The sequence below is a fragment of the Pleurodeles waltl genome, chromosome 9, assembly GCF_031143425.1.
Source record: "Pleurodeles waltl isolate 20211129_DDA chromosome 9, aPleWal1.hap1.20221129, whole genome shotgun sequence".
NCBI classification, from domain to species: Eukaryota; Metazoa; Chordata; class Amphibia; order Caudata; family Salamandridae; genus Pleurodeles; species Pleurodeles waltl.
In genome coordinates, this window is record NC_090448.1 from 141963089 (window position 1) to 141983178 (window position 20090).

Genomic DNA, 20090 nt, shown 5'->3' on the forward strand with positions numbered 1-20090 from the left:
AGCACGCGGTCGGGCCGACCAGGCCCCGACGGAGGATCGAAAAACTACCCCGAAGGGCACCGGAGCTCTTCGATCTTCGATGCGGTGTGGAATCAAAGTACGCCGATCCCGAACGCAACAATACCGACGAAAATCTTCCGAAATTAGCTAATTTTCCGTTCCGAAACTCGGAGCGACAGGAACACGTCCGAACCCGATGGCGGAAAAAAAACAATCGAAGATGGAGTCGACGCCCATGCGCAATGGAGACAAAAGGAGGAGTCACTCGGTCCCGTGACTCGAAAGACTTCTTCGAAGAAAAACAACTTGTAACACTCCGGCCCAACACCAGATGGCGAGCTATTGCAGAACATGCGTATCTACAGCGACAGATGCCATCGAACATACACTTTTGGGCACACGCCACAACTAATGGTTGGATGGTGAAGGTTGGAGTATGCTGCTGCGCATATCTGATCTGACAAGTTATCTTTGAGTTTAGACACCATCTGCCAGATATGGATCCAATGGTCTCAGACCTTTGGTGGGGATAAAAGTAAACTAGGAAGCCAGTTCCTACTGATTGTCACAAAGATTGACAACAATTTTTTGGTGGCTCAATCGCAATATTTATCTGTTCTGGGATAGATTTTCAGGTAGTAGGGATCTTTTAGACAATGGGGACACCTATGGTAATACACGATGTCAACTGTAACCACTAGAGATTGAACAGATTAAAGTGAAGTTAGACCACACCCACAACCAGTGATATCTTCAGAAATGTTTAGATTACAATAGTTGAGACGGTTCTGAAATCAGCATACACTGTTCTTGCTACTGACTCCAGAACTCACAAGTGTGAAGAACACTTGATCCTGGTTCACTGGTGTGAAGGAGAGGTGAGCAGCGCCACACTACAGGACAGGATCAGTGGTGAAGCAGGCTCACTTTTCTAGATGCCTCAAGGGGAAAGAGCAGTTCCTCAATCCAGCTGCAGTTCTTGATTTTCCAAGAAACTTGGCTAGGGCGACCTCATAGCTATAGGGACATTAAAGTTACTTGAGCTATTGTCGTAACACTCCTTATCGTCACATGGGCTTTAGTCAGCCTTCCCTCGGGTATTTTGATGCCTGGTAGACACAATCCGACTCTCCTTTGAGGCAGATAGGTCTCACTTTTCCCTTCAGGTCAAGCATTATGGCAACATTACAGGCTTTTCCAGATTTAGGCCTAGTCTGGTCAAAGATCTTCTTTCTGTACATGTGTGTAAGCCTTCTCTGTGTCCTGGTGATTAAGATGAACCAAGTAATTTCTGGGAGAACTGTCAGAGCCAACCAATGAAACAGCTACATTTGGAAGTTCCAAAGAGCTGCTCTATTCTTAAGGGAGCATTTTTCTCCACGCTTTCGTGGGGTCGTTTTGTCGGATCCCAGTCCAGTGTCCAAAATGAGACCAGTTTAATGTGAATTGTATTTGCCTCAGTCTAGAGGTTCTGTTTTCAGGGGAGATAGCTAGAACACATAATACTGGGAAGGTGACAGCTCAGCATAAAGGATAGCAACCTTTTCTTGGAGCACAGGTATGGGTAACAGTGGATTTAGGCATTTTCACTCGTTCAGTCACCCACAGACAAATACACACACACACACACACACACACACCACTACACATTTCAGATAGCTTCAGACATTTCCAGTCCTGATGGAGACTAAGGGACCCCTAGTTATGAGAATGGAACTGATTTTTCATGGAGTGGTCTCCTCACTGGGGTGGAGGCATAACAGCCTGTGCCCAGTCCTGAATCATGTTGCCACATGCGTCAGCCACCACATATCCTTGTTTGAGAGTGTGATAACCAAACTCAGAGGCCGTGCATTATAGCAACATATGATAGCAACATTAAAAATAGGGAGGCTCCCAAGTGTGCTCGTATGATTTGTGAGCTAGTAGGAAGAACCACACAGGGTTTCCCCAAGAAATACAGGGACTGGGCAGCACAGCATGTCCAAAGCCATGCATATGACTTTTATTCAAGCACCCGGCAAGGTTCTCTCAGCCTTCCACAATTTTTGGGTCAATAAATTGAATGCAACAATATTGGGAAATGGGAACACCTGTTACCTGTAAAGATTACAAACAGCAGAAGTGTGGTATGACATTCTAGATAAAAAAAAGTTACCATCATAAATAAAAATGTAATACTGCAGCCCTCCCCTTCTCTGTCGCCTTTTAATTTTCTTGAACAAATTCTTCATGGAAGGAAGGTGCTTTTTTTTCAACCAAGGAGAAGCCAGCCAGTGGCTGGACACCTTAGGGGGATAATCAGGCAGCGCCTCCTGTGGAACAGACCTGCCAAAATTGACTACACAGAGACAGTCCGCCCGCCCACTGTCGCCAAGAGGCTAACCACAGGAGCAACTTGGATGAGATGCAGTCACCATGACGAATTGTGGTCTGTCCAGACAATAATCTATGCGACACCGAGGTCCTACCGTACTCGGGGTACTCCTTCCAGGGGCACTGCAGTGATCCTGAAATAGCCAGAGAGAGCACAGACATGGGTACAGCTTAACTTCCATTTAACTGACTGTAAGTACTGATACCCAAGAGAGACACTGGGATTGCCCGAGTGGTGGAGGTGCTCCTTTTTTGAGTGGGGCTGCAATCCTGCTGGTAAAGGTGGGCTCTGTGATTACTTGGGGACTGAAACTTGCGCCACAGGCAAATTGGGATCATCTTACATGCAATTTTTTTATATATATATATATATGGAAAATGTCACTTACCCAGTGTACATCTGTTCGTGGCATGAGACGCTGCAAATTCACATGCTGTGCATTATCCTGCCATCTAGTGTTGGGCTCGGAGTGTTACAAGTTGGTTTTCTTCGAAGAAGTCTTTTCGAGTCACGAGACAGAGGGACTCCTCCCTTTCGACTCCATTGCGCATGGGCGTCGACTCCATCTTAGATTGTTTTCCCCTCAGAGGGTGAGGTAGGAGTTGTGTATATAGTAAAGGTGCCCATGCAATGGAGTAAATATGTATGTACATAATGTGTATAAAACTAGTAAGTATTTACAAAATTTACAGGTTTTATTCAACTTATAACGGCTACAGGCTCCCGGGGAGGCGGGAGGGCGCATGTGAATCTGCAGCGTCTCATGCCACGAACAGATGTACGCTGGGTAAGTGACATTTTCCGTTCGATGGCATGTGTAGCTGCAGATACACATGCTGTGCATAGACTAGTAAGCAGTTATCTCCCCAAAAGCGGTGGCTTAGCCTGTAGGAGTTGAAGTTGTCTGAAATAATGTTCGTAATACAACCTGTCCTACTGTGGCTTGTTGTGTTGTTAACACATCTACACAGTAATGTTTTGTGAATGTATGAGGCGTAGACCATGTGGCTGCCTTACAGATTTCTGTCATAGGTATATTTCCTAGAAAAGCCATTGTGGCGCCTTTCTTCCTAGTGGAGTGCGCCTTTGGCGTAATAGGTAGATCTCTTTTGCTTTGATATAGCAGGTCTGAATACATTTCACTATCCATCTGGCAATGCCTTGTTTGGATATTGGATTTCCTGCATGAGGTTTCTGGAAGGCTACAAACAATTGTTTTGTTCTATCAATGTAATACATTAGTGCTCTTTTAATGTCTAACGTATGTAAGGCTCTTTCGGCTACTGAGTCTGGTTGTGGAAAAAAAGACTGGGAGTTCCACTGTTTGGTTTAGGTGGAACAGTGATATAACTTTTGGTAAGAATTTGGGATTTGTACGGAGAACCACTTTATGGTTATGTATTTGTATAAAGGGTTCTTGTATAGTAAATGCTTGTATTTCACTTACTCTTCTAAGAGATGTGATAGCTATTAGGAAGGCTACTTTCCAGGTTAAGTATTGCTTCTCACAAGAGTGCATGGGTTCAAATGGTGGACCCATGAGTCGTGTTAATACAATATTGAGGTTCCACGAGGGGACTGGTGGTGTTCTCGGGGGTATGATTCTTTTTAAACCCTCCGTAAATGCTTTGATGACTGGGATTCTAAAAAGTGATGTTGAATGTGTAATCTGCAGATAGGCAGATATTACTGTGAGATGTATTTTAATAGAAGAAAATGCTAGTTTAGATTTTTGTAAGTGTAATAAGTAGTTTACAATGTTTTTTGCGGAAGCATGTAGTGGTTGAATTTGATTATTATGGCAGTAATAAACAAATTTTTCCATTTGTTTGCGTAACAATGTCTTGTAGTAGGTTTTCTATCTTGTTTAATGACCTCCATACATTCTTGTGTAAGGTCTAAATGTCCAAATTCTAAGACTTCAGGAGCCAGATTGCTAGATTGAGCGATGTTGGATTACGGTGTCTGATCTGTTGTTTGTGTTGAGTTAACAGATCTGGTCTGTTTGGTAGTTTGATATGAGGTACTACTGACAGGTCTAGTAGTGTTGTGTACCACGGTTGGCGAGCCCAGGTTGGTGCTATTAGTATTAGTTTGAGTCTGTTTTGACTCAATTTGTTTACCAGATAAGGAAGGAGTGGGAGAGGGGGAAAAGCGTAAGCAAATATCCATGACCAACTCATCCATAACGCATTGCCCTTGGACGGAGGGTGTGGATACCTGGACGCGAAGTCTTGGCATTTTGCGTTTTCTTTTGTTGCGAATAGGTCTATTTCTGGTGTTCCCCAGCGTAGAAAGTAAGTTTGTAGTATCTGGGGATGAATTTCCCATTCGTGTGTTTGTTGGTGAGCTCGACTGAGATTGTCGGCCAACTGGTTTTGAAACCCTGGGATGTATTGTGCTATTAGGCGAATGTGACTGTGAATCACCCAATGGCAAATATTTTGTGCTAAGAGACACAGCTGTGATGAGTGTGTCCCTCCTTGTTTGTTTAGGTAATACATCGTTGTCATGTTGTCTGTTTTGACAAGAATGTGTTTGTGGGCTATTAGTGGTTGAAATGCTTTCAATGCTAGAAACACTGCCAACAGTTCTAAATGATTTATATGCAGTTGTTTTTGCTGAACATCCCATTGTCCCTGTATACTGTGCTGGTTGAGGTGTGCTCCCCACCCCATCATGGAAGCATCTGTTGTGATTACGTATCGAGGCACTGGGTCTTGGAATGGCCGCCCTTGGTTTAAATTTATAGGATTCCACCATTGAAGCGAGAGGTGTGTCTGGCGGTCTATCAACACTAGATCCTGAAGTTGACTCTGTGCTTGTGTCCATTGTGTTGCTAGGCACTGTTGTAAGGGCCACACGTGTAGTCTTGCGTTTGGGACAATGGCTATGCATGAAGACATCATGCCTAGATGGTTCATTACAAACTTCACTTGGTAGTGGTGGTTTGGGTACGTGTTTAATATAACATTTTGGAATGCTTGTACTCTTTGTGGACTTGGAGTGGCAATCGCTTTTTGTGTGTCGAGTGTTGCTCCCAAGTATTGTTGTATTTGACACGGTTGTAGATGTGATTTTTGGTAGTTTAAAGAGAACCCTAGTTTGTGTAGGGTTTCTATGACGTATTGTGTGTGTAGAAGACACTGTTGTCGAGTGCTGGTTTTTATTAACCAATCGTCCAAGTAAGGGAATACGTGCATGTGCTGTCTCCTGATGTGAGCGGCTACTACTGCAAGGCATTTTGTGAATACCCTTGGGGCTGTTGTTATCCCGAATGGTAACACTTTGAATTCGTAATGCACGCCTTGGATTACAAATCTTAAGTATTTCCTGTGGGAAGGATGTATGGGTATTTGGAAATATGCATCCTTGAGATCTAATGTTGACATGTAGTCCTGTTTTTTGAGCAAGGTAATCACGTCTTGAAGTGTTACCATGTGAAAGTGATCTGATTTGATGTAAAGATTCAGTGTTCTGAGGTCTAATATGGGTCTCAGCGTTTTGTCTTTCTTTGGAATTAGGAAATACAGGGAGTACACACCTGTTCCTTTTTTGATGATTGGGTACTAGTTCTATTGCTTGTTTTTGTAACAATGCTTGGACTTCTAGTTGTAACAGGTCTAAGTGTTGTTTGGACATATTGTGTGCTCTTGGAGGCACATCTGGTGGCAATTGTAGGAATTCTATGCAATAACCATGTTGGATAATGGCTAGGACCCATGCGTCCGTAGTTATGTTTTCCCAGTTGTGGTAATATGCGGTAAGTCTCCCCCCCACTGGTGTTGAGTGGTGGGGGTTTGTGACATTGAAGTCACTGTTTGGTTTGCGGGGTTTTTGGGCCCTGGAATTTCCCTCTTGTCTTTGGGAACTGTCCACCCCTATATGTTCCTCGAAAACCTCCTCTCTGATACTGGCCCTGATATGTGGGTCTGACTTGTGATGTGGAAGGCTCTGTGGTTTGGGAACGAATCCCCCCCCCCCTAAAGTGCGGCTTTCTAAAAGTGCCTCTGCTCTGTGGGGAGTAGAGCACGCCCATGGCTTTGGCCGTGTCCTTTTTGAGTTTTTCTATTGCCGTATCCACCTCTGGCCCAAACAATTGTTCTTGGTAGAACGGCATATTCAGCACAGCCTGATGGATTTCAGGCTTAAACCCGGAGCTCCGTAACCATGCGTGCCTACGAATGGTTACTGCAGTGTTCACGGTCCTTGCCGCCGTGTCTGCTGAGTCCATAGCCGACCTTATTTGGTTGTTAGAAATAGTTTGTCCTTCCTCAACAACCTGTTGGGCACGTTTTTGGTACTCCTTGGGAAGGTGCTGAATGAGATGTTGCATTTCATCCCAATGTGCCCTGTCGTATCGAGCCAGTATAGCCTGGGAATTGGCAATCCACCATTGATTGGCTGACTGTGCTGCCACCCTCTTGCCTGCTGCATCGAATTTCCGACTTTCCTTGTCGGGCGGTGGTGCGTCTCCTGAGGATTGGGAGTTCGCCCTCTTTTGGGCTGCTCCCACTACCACCGAACCAGGAGTTAATTGTTGTGTGATAAACACAGGGTCCGTTGGGGGAGGTTTATATTTCTTCTCCATCCTAGGCGTGATGGCTCTGCCTTTTACTGGGTCCTGGAACACTTTTTTTGGTATGTTTTAACATGCCTGGTAGCATTGGCAAACTTTGGTATGAGCTGTGAGTGGATGACAAGGTGTTAAACAAAAAGTCGTCCTCTATGGGCTCTGCATGTATTGCTACATTATGGAATGTAGCTGCCCTTGAAACCACCTGCATATATGCAGTGCTGTCCTCAGGTGGTGACGGCCTTGCCGGGTAGCAATCGGGACTATTGTCTGAGACCGGTGCATCGTACAAGTACCATGCATCCGGGTCATCTTGCGTCATCCCCGTGTGTGTCGGCGACTGCATCATTGGGGGTGTCGCTATCGGGGACAGGTGTGGCGAATGCAATGGAGATTGCTGTGGCGAGAACCTTGGTGGTGTTTTGTCTTTAGCCACTTTCGCTTTTGGCTGCATTTCCGTCTCCTGGAATGCTAGCTTTCGCTTGATTTTTATTGGAGGAAGAGTTTGGATTTTCCCCGTGTCCTTTTGTATGTGCAGCCTCCTCTGGGTATGGTCTGGCTCTCCCATGCCCAGTTCTTGTTTAAATCTGTGCCCTTGCAACTGACTTGAAAGGCCTTGCTCTTCTGTATAGGAGCCTGGTTTCGGCTCCGAGGCTGCATGTTTCGGCACCGAAGCTTTTTGTACAGTCTTTTTCGGCTTCGAGGACACCTTCTTGACTTTTGGGGTGCCGAACTCTCGGTGCCGAGATTGTTCGGAGCCGGTATCTCGACCGGAGTCGGATGTCTTCGGCTGCTGGGAGGCCTTTTTCGGTGCCGATGTTTGGTCACTGTGTTTTCGGGTTAAGCCATGGCCTGTTGGCAGTGGCATCCCCTTGGCCTTTATTATTTTTGAGTGAGTCTTTGCCGGGGCTGGTTTACTCACAGTTTGTTGCTGCGTCTTCGGCTGCTCACTTTCGGACTCATCCAAGTCCGAATCTCGAATGAAGAATCTCTCCTCTTCCTCGACGTCGATCTGCTCGGCCGGTGTCAACGCCATCTGGAGTCTTCGAGCTCTTGGATCTCATAGTGTTTTCTTGGATCGAAATGCCCGACAGGCCTCGCAAGTATCCTCCCTGTGTTCCGAAGATAAACACAGATTACAGACCAAGTGTTGGTCTGTATAAGGATACTTTGCGTGGCAGTTAGTGCAGAAGCGGAAGGGGGTCCGGTCCATGAGGTTTGAAGATGGACGCGGTCGGGCCGACCAGGCCCCGCTGGAGAGTGGAAGCCCCGAAGGGCCGCCGGAGCGCTTCTTTCTTCGGTGTCGATGTGCTAACACTAAACCGGTACTGAGCGTGAACAATACCGTAAAATTTTCCGATAACTAACTAACTTTCCCGAATCGAAATACGGAGCGAAGAGGAACACGTCCGAACCCGATGGCGGAAAGAAAACAATCTAAGATGGAGTCGACGCACATGCGCAATGGAGCCGAAAGGGAGGAGTCCCTCGGTCTCGTGACTCGAAAAGACTTCTTTGAAGAAAAACAACTTGTAACACTCCGAGCCCAACACTAGATGGCAGGATAATGCACAGCATGTGTATCTGCAGCTACACATGCCATCGAACATATATATATATATGTATACACATCTATACATACACACATACATATGCGGGCGGAAGCTAAGTTGAGAGGGACACAGTGGAGGAGCAAGGGCCTGCTCTCTGGTGAAGTATACAAGGGTTGGGCATTCTTTTTTACTAGATTTAAACTGTTTTTTCATTGATTTATGGCTTGAAGATTGGGATTAGGGCGGCGGAAGCTGGTTCTTGTCTGACCTGTTGCTAAGCTAGATATTTGGGGATGCCCAGAGGGAGGGGGAGTTGGGGGGATGGACACAAGTTATGTATAGGTTTTTACAGCTGGTGAACTTTGAACTGCTCTTCTATGTGGTCTGAATCTGTGCTTCCATATGGACTGGATGGAAGGTGGGTGGTGGGGATCACCTTCTGGCTGAAGGGTCAATCAAAAATTAATCATGACAGGGCATGCATTTAAATTAATGACATGGAATGTCAGGGACATCGCTCCATACGAAAAATGTCATAGGGTGTTTGCATATCTGAAACGTTATAACGCATCTATAGCCTTTCTACAGGAAACGCATTGTGCAGGGGGACTGTATATACTGTCTTCGCAAGCGATAGATGGAACAACTCTATGCCACATCTTATTCTGGGCTTGCCAGTGGTGTATTAATATGGGTGCCCCCTCGGAGCACCCTGTCCACCACAGGGGTCATATACTAGGCCCGGAGAGTAGATATGTCTGCCTTCATGACAATCTGTATAAACGTGAGCTCTGTCTTGTGAACATATATGCGTCTAACGCCGACTACCCAGACTTCTGTAACACAGTAGCCACAGCTGCTTCACAGTACCTCGCGGCGAACATTGTAATGGAAAAAAAAAAAACTTTCTTGAACAAAGGACACTGCAGATATCACACTTGATATGGGGGAATTGAGCAGATACATGACTATTCCTAAACCCTACACCCTCTTGGAGGCAACTTAGTTAAACTTTTAATACATTTGCAATAAACCTAAACATGACAAAGATAGAACTCTTATTGCCAGCAACACAAATCAGACAAGTATTAAACAAGTAAACCACTAGAGCACTAAAATGATACTAAAATGACAAATGTGAGCGTTACCTTTCTATGCTTTCATACATGTACCGAATAAAGTCTTTACCAGCATAAAAAATCTAAACATACACCGGAGAAATCAGAATCAGGTCCCTATCAACTGGCACTCAAATGATCCTTATCTGAGTAATTGTTAGTTCAAAGAAACATGGTCGCTGGCAAAGGAATTCAACTGCAGCTTTGGACAAGGTAACAGGTTAAACTCGACCGACAAAAGCAGTTACCAATGGAAGAGGATGAACATTTATTGAGGCCCCAGTAAATCTGTTGAAGCAAATCGTTGCACTCAGCTCACTACTACAACATAGCTCATAAAACAGGAGTTTATCAAAGAAAGATAATATTCTAACCTGTGTACAATTCACAATTGGAATAACACGCGAGCACTTACCTCCTCCCCTACAAGAAATGCTGGATGATGTGAGGTGTTGGTCCATTTTACGCCAGAGCTGTGATCTAAAACTGCAGGACGGATCTGTTTATTGTATGCCCGTGCCTGCAATGACAATGCAATATCATCTGAATAAAGAAATGATTGAATATTTTAGAACCCAAAAGTGTATTCTCATTGATCGGTGAGCTTGTTGTGTTATACAATGGATGGGCTTTAATAATTCTCGTTTCTAATTTGTGAGTCCACTATTTGAGGTACTGAATGCATTTTTCACTTATAATAGTAGCTGTCCTATTTGCACAGAGTAAAATAATCTGAGCAGTGATTTGCTTTTAGGAGAGCTGGCGTAGTGTGTTGCACTCTGATCCTATGCTTGTGTTCTTTAATGTGCACAGTGATCAGGTGAACGTGTCCTTTTTATCCTCCCTCCGCTACTGTTGGGATGTATTGTATTTAATGACGTACTTACATGTTTTTAGACCTTTGTGCATGTTGAGGAAGCTTTTGCAGCCCCAGAGGTCCATGCCATTGCGGTAACGAGCATGAAAACAGAAAGTCACTGTCTGACATATTTGTCATACGTGTTCAGCAAGCGGGCAGGCCAAGATTTCAAAATAATGTGAATTTATTTTACTAGCACATTTCCCTGTGTCTCCAATTTTGTTCCTGGGTGCTGTTAGTAAATAAATGTCCTTTTTAAAGGTGAGCATGCTGGTGATTAGGAATGGATCAATGTCTGATTCTCAGCTTTGTCTGAAGGTATAAAGCCGTGGCAAAGGCACTTCTCTGACTTCACTTTCCACAAAAGGTATTTAGACACTGGAGAAATAAAATTAGTGCGCCATATTTCTTAAGGAAGGGGGATATTGCTGATGTATTTCCTTGCCCCTCTGCATCCCGTTGCTACCATAAGTATCTCACTCATATTTAACATATATTACCTTCTTTTCTGAATGTTGTCCTACATTTCAATTGCCATCAAGCTGTTTATCCTGCAGTGCCTTCTTAACAGTGCCCTTTTCTTTTTGGTTATTACATCATAACAATAAGAACTCAACTATCCATCAACACTTAATAGTGATGGAGGATTAATATGCATGTACCCCTTCAAAACGGAGGCCCAGTAAAAAGGCAGCAAAGATCCAAGCAAACACTGTGTACACAATGAGGGTCTCAAATGTCGATGGCAGCGACATGTTTGTAAAACATAACTGTGGTCATTTGCCACTTGGTGGCAACCAAACGTTATATGGCATCTGGCGAAGCTGACTTTTCAGCATGAAAACTGTATCCATCGTAACATCCTAACATGTATGCTTTGCTTATATTATGTAGTAAATGGGTGGACGTACGTTACCTTTCTACAAGCCTATGTTACTACCAACATGAGAGCTGAGCCGCAAGGCAGGATCACACATATCAGTAAAGGAAGAATGAAGCATTGATCACAGGCTTCCTCACTTTGAAAGTTGGAAACAAGGCTGTAGTTGGATGCACCAACTACTTGAGTTGTAAGAAATGAACACAGATATAATTTCTCCTTATGTATTCTTGTTTCTCAAGTTATGGTGTAGAGGTGTGGTGTTAGATGGGTGGAATTCCTGTTATGTTTTATTTAGTGTCTGCCCTCAAAATCACAACTTTGTAATGGGAGTTGTGAGCCGTGTCTTTTAATATGGGGTAGGTTACAAGACTCATTTTACAGTGCAAGACGAGTAGGAAAAAGCTACAAATCTGAGGCTTAAATATAGATGTTCTGAAACAAGGAAATTGAGTCCAGCTGGTTCATACTTCTACTGAAACAATTCTGGAAAAATGGATGACAAAGTAAAAATAAGTTAAGAAAAATACAGGTAAGAGGTTTAATTACTACATACTAAAGAATAAAATGCACATTTGTTGACTTTTGGAAAGGAAAGAGGAACAAAATAGGTATATAAAATGTGTCGGGCATGTTTTCAGTTATCAACAAAATATTGTATTTGTGTAAAACTTACTACACAGTGTATGATTTACAGCAATAAACCCAAATGACAAAGAAAACATATTATTTTGTGATAACTCTGACTTTAATTAACTTTTTGTTTTTTTATGGAAATAAAAACGTTTTTCCTTAGAAAACACCAAAACTAACACCTTCACTGACAAAACATTTTGTTTGTTAAAAGTATACAGATTTATGCAGGGAAAGTGCCTAGTCTGCTTGGCATATCCCATCCGTCCTATGCCACTACTGATTACTCCACACTAACATTTGCCAAATGGTAAGTTTTCCAAAGCAGTGGTTGTGCCCGGGACTGTTGCATGATGCATACAGTGCAAACTCCCTTCATGCATTTGCAGACACAACGTTTTACATTAAAATGGCAGTCAGATATCACTATCAGGTCACAAATTGCAAAGCCGTACGGAAGTTAATGGTGCGGCATACACTAAAAGAATAGAATAAACAAAGACAATGTTTTCATTGGCTTATACAGCATAAAAGAGGTTTGGTGAGCTAGGACAGGAACACACGATTTGTTTATTTGAAAAATAAATGGGTAACCAGAAAACAAATACAAAGCATGCTAAATTCTTATACTGAATGAAACGATCCAGGTCAGCTAGGCAGTGTTTTTCTAATAGAAAGTAGGTAATGTGGGGGACTGGGGAGATAGGCGCTTGCACCGTCAGGGTGAGAAGGAGGAATCTGCCACATCTGTACAACAAATAATGTGTTCTTCCATTTCTGTTGCACACAGAGTGCCTCCTTACCACACTGAAATTGCCTGCCAGATGGGAAGTCTGCGAAGACACACCCAGTGGTTCTTAATCTTTGATCCAGGGACCCCTGGTAGGCCACGAGGCCTACTCAGAGGGTCAACCACAGCTTATGAAATTAAATAATATTAAAAGATTAATAAAATGTAAATAAACAGAAAAGCAAAACTGGACACTTTAAAACGTTCTGTAAATGTGAAGGACTTTGAAACTGGAGGCAAAAAATTTAGTTAGTATTCTGAGGCTGATTCGTGGAAGCAGTGCAAGAGCATCAAAAAGAATGTATACTGATGAGTGGCCTCAGTTGAATTTAGAAAAGGTCCAAACCTACCACTAGAAATTAGATGGTTTTTAATTTGTTTTTTAATTAAATAACGTTTCATCATTTGTGTATTAGTTTGATGAACGTTTGTTTCTTTATTTTTTCTGTACTGTTTGGCAGTTCAAATAATCAAAAATGCTTAGGCAGGTTTCTCCGGCTTCCAGTAATGATCAGTACGGACCCCCGATTCCTGAAGTTATTCAGTGGGTGTCCCCGGTTTCCAATAAGGATTAAGTGGGGGGAATGGGGGGGGGGAGGGTCAAGAGAATTTAAAAGGTTAAGAACCACTGTTCTAGTCCATACAGACTTTCTCCTCCTCAAAGACTGATCAGGGATGTACCTGGCAAACCCTGGGTTGATTCCGCCTATTACAACCACATCCTTCTGTGCGCAACAAGCCACCGTTTAAATAAAAGTGCAGATTTTATTCAGACACATACAACTAGAAAAATGTTGTTTGAGAATGCATTTGGCTAGTTATGTCTCAATGTATACAAAGTAGCTGTATTTGAGCAGACTGGAACATGGCAAGTGTAATACCAGAGGCGTTTGATGATTTATCCAAGCAGGCTGTGGGCAATGTTCTAATGACTATGTGTCAGCGGCTTTTCATACCACTGACCACCAGGTGCTATTAGAGTGCCTGGAGGTTTTCTGTATTAAAGATACTGAGCTCAAGTGGTTTCAGAGCTTTCTGTCCAGTAGATCCATGTTGGTGAAATTTGGTGCCCGCATGTCGATATCATGTGGAGTACCACAAGGGTTAGTGCTCCCTCCCATATTGTTCAATCTGCACATGGTACTAATGGAGCATCTGATCCATTCCTTTGGCTTAGGTGCATTACTGTATGGGGACAACACACAGATCCCTGTTTGACCCTAACACAAGTGCTGCAAATCTGTCACAAAATCATTTGAAACTAAACAGGGAAACAAATTAAATTATCTGTCAGTTTTGGCAGATGTCAGGAATCGTGCATTCTGACCTCCTTCAATGGGTCATAAACCCACCCAAGTTCAGAGTAAAGAATCTTGGGGTCATTTTGGTTTCAGACCTGAGTATATAAAAACTGTCACCAGGAACTTCAAATCCAGAATCCATTTGTGTCTGCCAGGCTAGACTACAATAACTCCTTTTCCCCGGATGTGCCCGCAAAATCCTCGAACAAAATGCAACTGCTTCAAAACTCGGCAGGAAGGCAGATTCTGAATAAAAAGATTGAGAATATATCTCCCATATGTTAGACAGATTACAATAGTTCCCTGTTAGACAAAGGATACTGTTTATATCCATATGACTTGCTACACTGGGCACTTTATAAGTTGCTTAACCCCTTGTCAAAGAAATTCCCGCTCTGTATACGCATATGATGTCCGAGGTTAGAGAAGGTGCATTTGCTGAATGCTCCCAGACTATAACGTGCTAAACTGGGTGGCAAAGCATGTTCTGTGGCAGTGACTAGGATTTGGAATAGCCTTCAGCTAAAACTGCATTCGAAGTCTATGTTTTTAAACCTCAGGGAGTCTCTGAAGACTTGGCTATTTCCTGTGAGCCCTGGAGTTTAGTGTCCGTTGCTATGATGTTTTATTGCCATGGAATCAGTCAAATTAATTAGAGACAGGGGTTAACACCATTTAGCATGATATTTTTCCAACTTGAAACTCACAGATTTGTTTATTTTATTTACGTTTATGAGATCTCTCATTTCTGCATGCAATTAACAGTGATTAGCTAGTTAGATATATTTTAAAGAGACTGAGCCCTGACTGTGAGCTGTCGATTGACAAGTTCACTCTGCTGTTTGGTTATCCACTAGAATGAGTGCGAATTTTGACAACAGAAAAACAGAATGATGAAATGAAAGCAAGGGAAAGGGTGAAGAAGAGAAGCATATGAGAAAGTATTGTGGGGCTGCATAAATGGCAAGGAAAGGATAAGGGAGCAAAGAAGCACAGGAAGAAGTAATATTTGATAAGTGGAAGGAAGGACAGTACTGGGCAAAGAGGAAAAAAGGAAGGTAAGAGAGAAATTGGCATGAAGGTATGAAGGTGAGGGGAGTATTAGGAAAATAAAGACAAGAAATAACTCATGAAGGAGAGGAGATGTGAGGCTAGGTGGCATACTGGCCAAATATTCAACTTTTTAGTCTGGGTTACAATCTTAGCATCCAGACTAGGCCATTGGGAGGTCCTTGGTAAATCACTTTGTGCCAGATTCACAAAGCTTTTTGTAGAGTTTAAAAACTGGAATAAGCGTTGTTATATCGTGGGAAAGGTACACGCCCACATTTTCATAATGGCATAAAAGAAGAAGGGTGTATGAAATTGTTGTGCGAGTTGAGGGGGTGAGGACCAATCTCAAACATTAACTGCAATCCTTGTCAGGGCCATTAGTCAACAAATTAAACTGAGCTTAACCCCCTTATAGCTATAGCAGTGAAGTAAATTGGAGCCAATGTGTAAAGAGGAACTCCAAACCAATTCAGACAAACAGAGTACATTTTAATTAATAAAAGGACACAAAAATGACAAAAGTCCAGTACAGGAAAGCAAGAGTTATGAACGTTTAATGTTTAAAGTTCAAAGTTCAAAATAGTGCAAAAGATCATTACTTGCAAACGGCAGTCATCTGGTTGTGCTTGACTGGTACTTAGGTCTCTGAAATGGAAGTCAAATGTACTCAGCAGGGCAAGGCAGGAGGCTTGTCCAAAGAGGGCTCCACGTTATTGGGACGCCATTGGACGAGGTCTCTTGGAAGCTGTTGACTTTTGACAGGAAAGTTCTGAGAAGGAGACATTTGAATTTCATGCCTCGAGATGGTTCCTCCCTGCCCGGACACTTTGGCACCTTTGAACGGTGAAGATCGCAACCGTCAGATGTAACCACTTTTTTGATGCTTGTACCCTTCCAGCAATGCTGCAGGCTATAGCCGATGAGGACATTACAAGACTGCATACCATTGTAGGTAGGTCCAGCTGACAAGGGTTTGCTGTTGTGGAAATGCTCGGAGCGAAAGCTACAGCAGTCTTCGGCCCAGCAACAACCCACCTTCCTAGGATCGGCTGGACAGGTTGGTCCCTATCCTCTGAAGCCAAACATTTTCTAAGTCCTAGTTTCCAGGAAAAGTTAGACACCAACCAAGTATCCAAGACCTTGGAGACAATACTGGGGGGGTGAGGGATGTCAAGACTCAATTCCAGCAGAGGTCAGGAGGTCAGAGGCAGGGTTAGGAGCAGGTCAAGTTGGAACTGGTCAGCTAGGCAGCTGCGGAAAGGCCTCTTACAGCTTGCTAAGTCCCTGTAGCTTGAATAGGAGGTCAGCCTTATGACCCGTGGAGTCTAGTTCTTTGTCATGGTACAAAAGGAAGAACATACCAGTCTTCTGGGCTTGTCTCAGGTCACAGACAGCAGGTTCAGTTCTCTTCTGTTCTTCCACAGGTCCATAAAGTTTTCTGAGGAGGGCACTGTGCATGTCAAATAAATACCTGGAACCAGTCTGAGGGTGGGGGAAAACTCCTGGCCACTCCCTAACCAATGGGATAAAAGTTCCCATGGGTGACCCTGAACACTTTGCAGAAGGCAGACATGAAATGCTGTAAACAATCTCACAGTGCCACTCCCTACCTAAAACCAAGATGATATATTTGTCTATAGTGCAGAGTCCCTGTGCCCACCCCAGAGGTGTGACCAAGGAAACAAGCAACCCCTTCTCTGTGGTCCCTCTACACCAGTTCTAGAGGTAGCTCCTCTCCCCTTAGGATTTGTTCCTGGCTGCCTGGGGGAAGGGGGGGGGGTTGAGCAGGAAAGCAAGAGGCATGACTCTCCTCTGCAGACTGTAGAAATTGTGAACTTCAGTTTATGCAACATGGTGAGCAGAGCTACCCACACTGCTGGTTACCAGCTAGATTTGTCGTGAATGTGTGTTACATCATATGCGTATATGGAGAAGAACCAATAACTTTTGTTATTTAATCGCTTATTAAGAGGATTTTCCCACCTATTTCCTAATTCCATTTTCAGGAGCATCACTTTTTTGGGCCCGCTATAGAATCCTGTGGTAGAAAACTATAAACTGGAGCAAAGATTGCAGTCATATTTAAGCCTGAGACAAAACTCCTTCTCTCCTATACTCAACACACAGTAATGCTGGGAACAAATCTGGCAAGATTAGAGGATGAAACAGGATCACCCTGCGTAATTATACACAAAGGAGAGAGGGTTGCGCATTATGGGAACTGTACACCCAATACTTAATGAGGAGGAGGGTTTCTTTGAGGTACTTCTCTGTAGCAGTGGAAATGGAGCAATTTTCTTAAAGGACCCGACGGAAAGGGCATGGAAAAGATCCATTGGCCTATGTTTCCTATGACTGCAGGGAATAGAGCATTCCACCGTTTTTTTCATGGTGCTTTTATGGGAGCTTACAGACGTTACAACGTCCTTGCTTTACATAACAAGGACTAATGAAAGGTAGTCTAATTCAGCTGCATTTGGATTTTCAGGGTAAAATCATGTGGTTCCTTAAATAGAGTACCTCATTGCAGTATTTTTGATTCATTGTGTTGAGTTCAAGTGATTACTGCGTTAGAATTATTCATACATAAGCAAAATCTAGTGTTGGTTGGTTTTTTTTCTGGCTTACTCCAATGGTTTGGGCCCTCATAAAGAAAATTAGGAGCCTGACCTCAGTATAAACGGATTTAAGAAAATGTCAATAAGACTGGAATGATTACAGACTTGCTCTCATCTTCATGTCACTAGATAGCTCGGCATTTAGAGTTGGGCAATGGCTGCGAATAAGACTAATTAAATTGTAACAATGTAAGAGGAAATTGAGAGAAAACTCTAACAGAATGCCATAAGGTGTCAGTGACACTCATGATTGACAGTTCTAGTGATATCTTATACAATGAACTCCTACAAATACTGGAATTACTTCTGGAATGTTTCAACAGACCCCACTACAATCGTAAAAGAGTTTAAGTCAATCTAGGCTACCAAAATATCCCCATGACAACCAGCCTAGAGGTTTCCATTGCATTTCGTGAAAATGTACTATTAAAAATCACCTTACTGACACGGGAGACTTTCCTACAAAATGTCAGCATCACCCATACAAATAATTTACCTGATCTGGAGACACTGGGATGCGCCTGGTGCCGTTCGACATCTTTTTGGACCAGATTGCCTGATCTACCATTTTCAGCCCATTCTGCCTTTGTTCATTACTCTCTGGCTTCTGCAAATAAAATATGCACAATAAATGAAAAATTATAGCCAAATTACAAATTATGTATATAAATGTTCTAGTGATATGCATCTAATCTAGTGATAACTGTTCAAATATCCTCCCTTCTAAAGCCACTGCGAGTGAAACTGCACAGTCAATACATCAATGGAAAAGTTAAGTGAGACTGTGTATGGTACTTTGTACAGTGTAACAAGCTCAGGTAAGTAGTTTAAGTGAGTTAAGGGAATAACAGTATTACATTATAGATCACTAAAGTCCCCACTGTGATACAAGCACGAGTTGCAATGCAAAGCATGCTCATAAACACAAACCTTCAGGCACAAAAAACAAACTTGATTCAGTTGAAATGAACTAATATTTGTTGCAATCTGAAGGATGGGAAGCTGAAACTTCACAGAAATGTGTGTTACTGAAACCAATCATACAATGGAAAAAATTCTCAAAGTCGACATATGTACAAATACATAGCGTTCACGACAACAAACGGTCTCTTTTAGGAAAAGTGATGGTGTTGAGAAAGTCAAAGTTGTTTGGGAGCTACATACAACAAACACTGGCCCATCAATGTCCCGCACAGTTTTTTTACTAAAGAATGTAAATAAATCTTGTCATTTCCAGCTCGAGTACTCTTTACTATTTTAAAATATTGTGTTATTAAAGTACATTGCACAGAAGGACTCAATGATCAAAAGTGACCGCTGTCCTTTTTGATTAATAATAGCACGTCATGCTTTCCAACAAACTGTTCTTAAATTCACATACATTTAGTCCATCTCTCAGGAGCCATTTGTCCCTGTACGTAGGCTGCCCCGGTTGCTTGTGTCTTCTTGCAATGACATGAGGAATATTTACAGGAAGCGTGTCTGTGGCCCTTCCAATTCTGAGAGTAGTAGACCCAGGGTTGATTACAATGATGAAGTTACTCTGTATTTGCTGGAAGCATAAATAAAAAGTACATTCATTATTAAAATCAGAGACAGTGGTAAACCTGAACAAAAGCTACAGTAGTGTAAATGTGTAAAAGACAACACTTGCAATAAATGGAGCTGGTTAATAAGAGTATTTACAGTGCAGTTGACTTGCTTTCTACTTTAATAATACAGAACAGTGAACAAGAATCAAACTCTCGCTGTACAGCGGACAGCCACAAAGTTTGACACTGCGATCACTATGACTCACTTTATTTTTTAAGAACTAAGGACCATATGTACGAAAGCTTTTTCCCATCGACACAGAATGGGTAAAATCCTTTGGTACATCTGGCCCTAAGACACTTCTACTGAGCATCAGTTCTGCACACTTCAACCAGTACCTGTTCTCAAGCAATTAAACCAATAAAGAAACATGAACAAAGCTGTAGAATTGTACACGAAAGATGGTTACTCAATTATAAGCATAGTATTTGGTTCATCCAGTCTTAATGCAGTCCATACTACTGAGAAGTTGACTGTTTTATCTAGCAGTAATGCATTACAGAATCACTGTATTTCACAGAACTATTTTGTTGAATTTCTTAGTTATCAGAAACATACAACAATTTAGGGGTTTTCTTCCTCTTTTTTGCTGTAATTACTACTAGGCAAGAAACTGGTACTTTGAACATCATTCTGATGTCAACCCCCAAAACACTTAACATTCAGTAAGGTAGGGGGAACCTGGACACTCCTGTCATAATTGGGTCAGAAGATCCTCGGGGAACAAACAAAGTCTCAA

At 42.7% G+C, this 20090-nt stretch overlaps 1 protein-coding gene across 1 annotated transcript in view; it reads right to left on the reverse strand.

Annotated features, from left to right (window-relative positions):
* ACTR8 (actin related protein 8) overlaps positions 1 to 20090 on the reverse strand; it is a 115999-nt gene that overhangs the window by 84017 nt on the left and 11892 nt on the right. The window contains exons 2-4 of the mRNA XM_069206444.1: positions 19140 to 19310; positions 18255 to 18365; positions 10040 to 10144 (exon numbers count right to left, since the gene is read on the reverse strand). Coding sequence (XP_069062545.1) covers positions 10040 to 10144; positions 18255 to 18365; positions 19140 to 19310 — 387 coding nt within the window. The remainder of the gene's footprint in view (positions 1 to 10039; positions 10145 to 18254; positions 18366 to 19139; positions 19311 to 20090) is intronic.